Genomic DNA, 3,672 nt, shown 5'->3' with positions numbered 1-3,672 from the left:
AGCAAGAGCCCTTGCACCCAGAGCCGTGCGGGGGACCCCGCACCCCCGGGCCGGGCAGAGGGGCCCATTTTGTCCCAACTGAGCAGCTGCAGGAGGCGGGGGGGACACAGCGCTGGGGGGGCCGCACGCCGGGGATCACACTGATGGGGTCCGGGGGGCTGTGTACCCGCTCCGGAGCGGATGCGGGCATCCAGCCGGGGGATGCCTGCGGGTATGGCCCCGGGAGGTGCGGGTACCTGTCCGGGGCGGTGCGGGTACCTGTCCGGGGGGCGATGCCCGCCCCGCCACCGGTGTCCCCGCCGAGGAGGGGGTGGTTGCAGCTGGCCCGGCCCGGCCGAGAGGCGGGGAGGACCGGGGCCAGCCCCGCTGCTGAGCCCTCCTCCTGCTCCTCTTCCTCCTCCTCCTCCCCCGCCCGCCGCCTTTTCCCCGCCGCCGCCCGCCCGCCCGCCCCGCGCAGCCCTGCGGAGCTCGGGGGCGGCGGGGCCCCGCCGCCGGCCATGGCCGTGCCAGCCGCCCTGCTCAGCCCCCACCACCTCCTCTCCTTCTGCTTCCCCGCCGCCGGCGGCCTCCTGGGCTATGGCGACCTGGAGAAGGGCTACGAGGGCAGCGGCGGCGGCGGGGGGGGAGACCAAGGGGACTTTAAAGAAGCGACCAGGGACCTGCTGAGCTTCATCGACTCGGCCTCCAGCAACATCAAGCTGGCGCTGGACAAGCCGGTGAAGTCCAAGCGGAAGGTGAACCACAGGAAGTACCTGCAGAAGCAGATCAAGCGCTGCACCGGCATCATCGCCGCCGCCGCCCCGCCGCCGCCGCCCGCTCCGCCACCGCCCGCCGCCGCCGCCTCCTCCCCGCCCGCCGTCTGCCCCGCCAAGCCCCCGCCGCGCCGGGAGGCTTCGCAAGCAGCCAGCAGCCTCCAAAGCAAGAGCCTGGCCGCCCTCTTCGGCTCCCTGCAGCCGGGCCGGGGAGCGGCGGGCGGTGGGGAGGCGGCGGGCGGCGGCGGGGCGGGGAGCGGCGGCGGCGGCGGCGGGGCGGCGGGCGGCCCGCGGAAGGTGCCGCTGCGGGACCGTAACCTGCCGCCCTCCTTCTTCACGGAGCCGGCGCTGCCTCCTCCCGCCGCCCGCGGGCCGCTGCCGGGCGCCAAGGAGCTGGAGAAGGGCGGAGGTGGAGGCGGGGCGGAGGCGGCCGAGTTCTTCGAGCTGTTGGGCCCCGAGTACGGCGCGCTGCTGCCCGAGCACGCCGCCCCGCCGGACGCCTTCCCCGGCGGCGGATCTGCCCGCCTGCCCGCCGAGCTGGGCCTGGAGCACGGGCTGTACGAAGCGCCGCTGCCCGCCGCCCACCACCACCCGTTGCTGGGCGGGCTGCTCTACCCCGAACCGCCCTGGAGCCCGGCCGCGGCCTGCAGCCCGCCCAAGAAGGCGCCGTCCGAGGCCCTGCGCCCGCTGTACCCCGGCGGCGGGGAGCCGGCCCCCGGCGGCGGTGAAGAGGCCGGCGGGCAGCTGCCGGCGGGGTTCGCCTCCTTCTTCCCCGAGTGCCCGCTGCCCCCGCCGCCGGTGCCCTACGACTACAGCCCCGGCTACCACCGGGCCGCCTACCCCGGCCTGTAGGCCAGCGCCCGGGGATCGGCCCCCCGCCGGCCCCGAACCGCTCCACCCGGGACAGTGACATTGTTGGGGGGGGGGGTGGTGGGGGAAGAGGGGAGCGAGCGAGCCCACCCGCGGGGACCTGAGAGTGGGGCTCCCTCACCCCAAATCAGGGCCGCAGCCCCCGCAGGCTTCAGCCTCAAGCTCTGCGAGTCACCTCCTCCCGCGCTTTGGGAGATGCTGGAAATAAAATGTGAAATGTTGGGTTCCTTCAGGTGTGACTGCCTTTCCTTAGCCTGCCTGAGGGGCCAGGTTTGGGCTGGCTGGAGGCAGGCACGGGCTCGGCGTACCTGGCTTAGGTGACGTGGCAAGGGGGGCTGCTTTTCGTCAAGGCAGCCGCGACCGCTTGTAGATGATTTCAGTTGAAAAGTGAAAACTCGGTCAACTCTCACAGCGCATTTACAATTTTTCCCAGGCTCGCTTACATCGCAAGCGCTGGCGGATGTTCCGCTGAGGACACAAAGGCAAGGGGGAAAAAAAAAAACAAAAAAAACAAGTGAAGCAAAATTTAAAATGCTGCTACCAAAACTTAGTGTCTTGAAATTTAACAATGTCTTGCAGGATCTTGCAAACAGCAATTTACAGCGATACCGTAAGTTAATTGATGGCGTGAGTTCGGGACAAGAATGTACTGTAGCCACTGCGGCGATGTGATTCCTACAGACCGTTGGGTTTCTTCCAGGAATGTGTCAAAGCTCGGAAAGCAGTGTGGCTCGGTCTCATTGTGTACAGGAGATTATTTGATAATCATTTAAGTTATGTAAAAGAGTCTATGATAGGTCCTATAAAAATAAAGCTGCACAATAGATCTGAGATCTGTGGTTGTTACTGCTGTTGAAATGCAGCGTTTGAGGGGCTTTCACTGTGCCTCTGTCCTCTGTAATGGTTTCTTGGCAGGACTTAAGACGGGCAGTGTTTTTTTTGTCTTTCCTAAATCTTTTGAAATGCTGTATTTTGTCCACAGCGACCCATGCTTGTTTTGCCTTCATTTATACCGGCTGTTTCTTTAACTTACTCAAAAGAAGGCAACGCTAATGCGCTACAAAGCCAAGGGATGAAAATCGTTACAGTTATGAAAACAGATCAAAATACTCGGAGGTTTCCTATTGAGATGCGAGTCTTAAAAGGCAATCCCGCAGCCTGGCTCCCCGCCAGTCCCAAGTGGATTGTTTGTTTTTGAAACGGGATCCACATACGGATGAGCCTGAGGTTTTACCCTGGGTGGTGGCAAGTCCTTGTGCCTTCTGTCTTTTAAAAGGTAATGTGAAAGGTAAAACAGTTTTCTTCGTTCATCAACCCAGAGTTCACTCTTTGGAGACTTAGGGTCAAGATGTCGGGATGTGTGGAGAGGTGAAGCTTGCAAGATCTGCCATGAGATAATTTGTTTGATTGTAAACAGCAAGAGCTGTATCTTTTGCTGCCTCTTTCCTCCCCGAGAGCTCCCCAAGGTCTCCCCAAGCTGTATGGAGAGGAAACACCGTGGATGAACGGCCACAGCACTCCGGTGTCTAATAGCTGAGCGCTGTTAAGGAAATGCACTTTTCAAGTATAGTTTTGCGGTAGTTTATTTAACAGAGCTTCACAAGAGCGCGTATGAGGAACAATGGGCAGCCGGTCCAGCCAAGGTAGCTACAAATTAGGCTAATCCTGCCCTGCTGCTGGTTTTGATGACGGGACAATGTCCTCCTCTGTGAACTCGGTCCTTCCTTCCTCGCTTTGGCAAACCTCCCAGCGCAGAGAGTGCGAGTTTGCATTTGCAAGCAGCGCTCTGCCAGGTCCAGGCAGAGCTAGATTATCTAGACAAGACCAGCTGGGGGGTTATTTTGGTTGGAGAGGTGGGTTGTTGTTTTTTTTTTTGTTGAGCAACTGCTTCAGACATGTGAATTTGTAGGTGCTTGCAGTGTTCAGTGTGATGGTGCTGCGCTAACGTATGTATATCTTCTTGCCCGGCTTTCTTACCTGAGCCGTGTGCCCGAGATCTGCGCTTTCAGCAGGCCGAGCAAATGAAGGGGAAGCTGATAATGCAATGGTC

General features: G+C 61.6%; 1 protein-coding gene across 1 annotated transcript; it reads left to right on the top strand.

Annotated features, from left to right (window-relative positions):
• Nucleotides 1-425: 425 nt before the first annotated feature.
• Nucleotides 426-2,451, top strand: FAM181B (family with sequence similarity 181 member B). Its single transcript, XM_086739655.1, has one exon. It carries the CDS (start codon nt 498-500, stop codon nt 1,602-1,604), a length of 1,107 nt encoding a protein of 368 aa, XP_086595781.1. The 5' UTR covers nt 426-497; the 3' UTR covers nt 1,605-2,451.
• Nucleotides 2,452-3,672: the final 1,221 nt, after the last annotated feature.

This window comes from Chlamydotis macqueenii, chromosome 1, assembly GCF_036417535.1.
Source record: "Chlamydotis macqueenii isolate bChlMac1 chromosome 1, bChlMac1.mat, whole genome shotgun sequence".
NCBI lineage: Eukaryota > Metazoa > Chordata > Aves > Otidiformes > Otididae > Chlamydotis > Chlamydotis macqueenii.
The sequence above is the reverse complement of the archived record's forward strand: the minus strand, read 5'-3'. Positions and strand labels throughout refer to the sequence as shown.

What these genes read in the sequence shown, in the direction of transcription:
- FAM181B (XM_086739655.1), top strand. Translation starts at nt 498, where the DNA reads ATGGCCGTGCCAGCCGCCCTGCTCAGCCCCCACCACCTCCTCTCCTTC.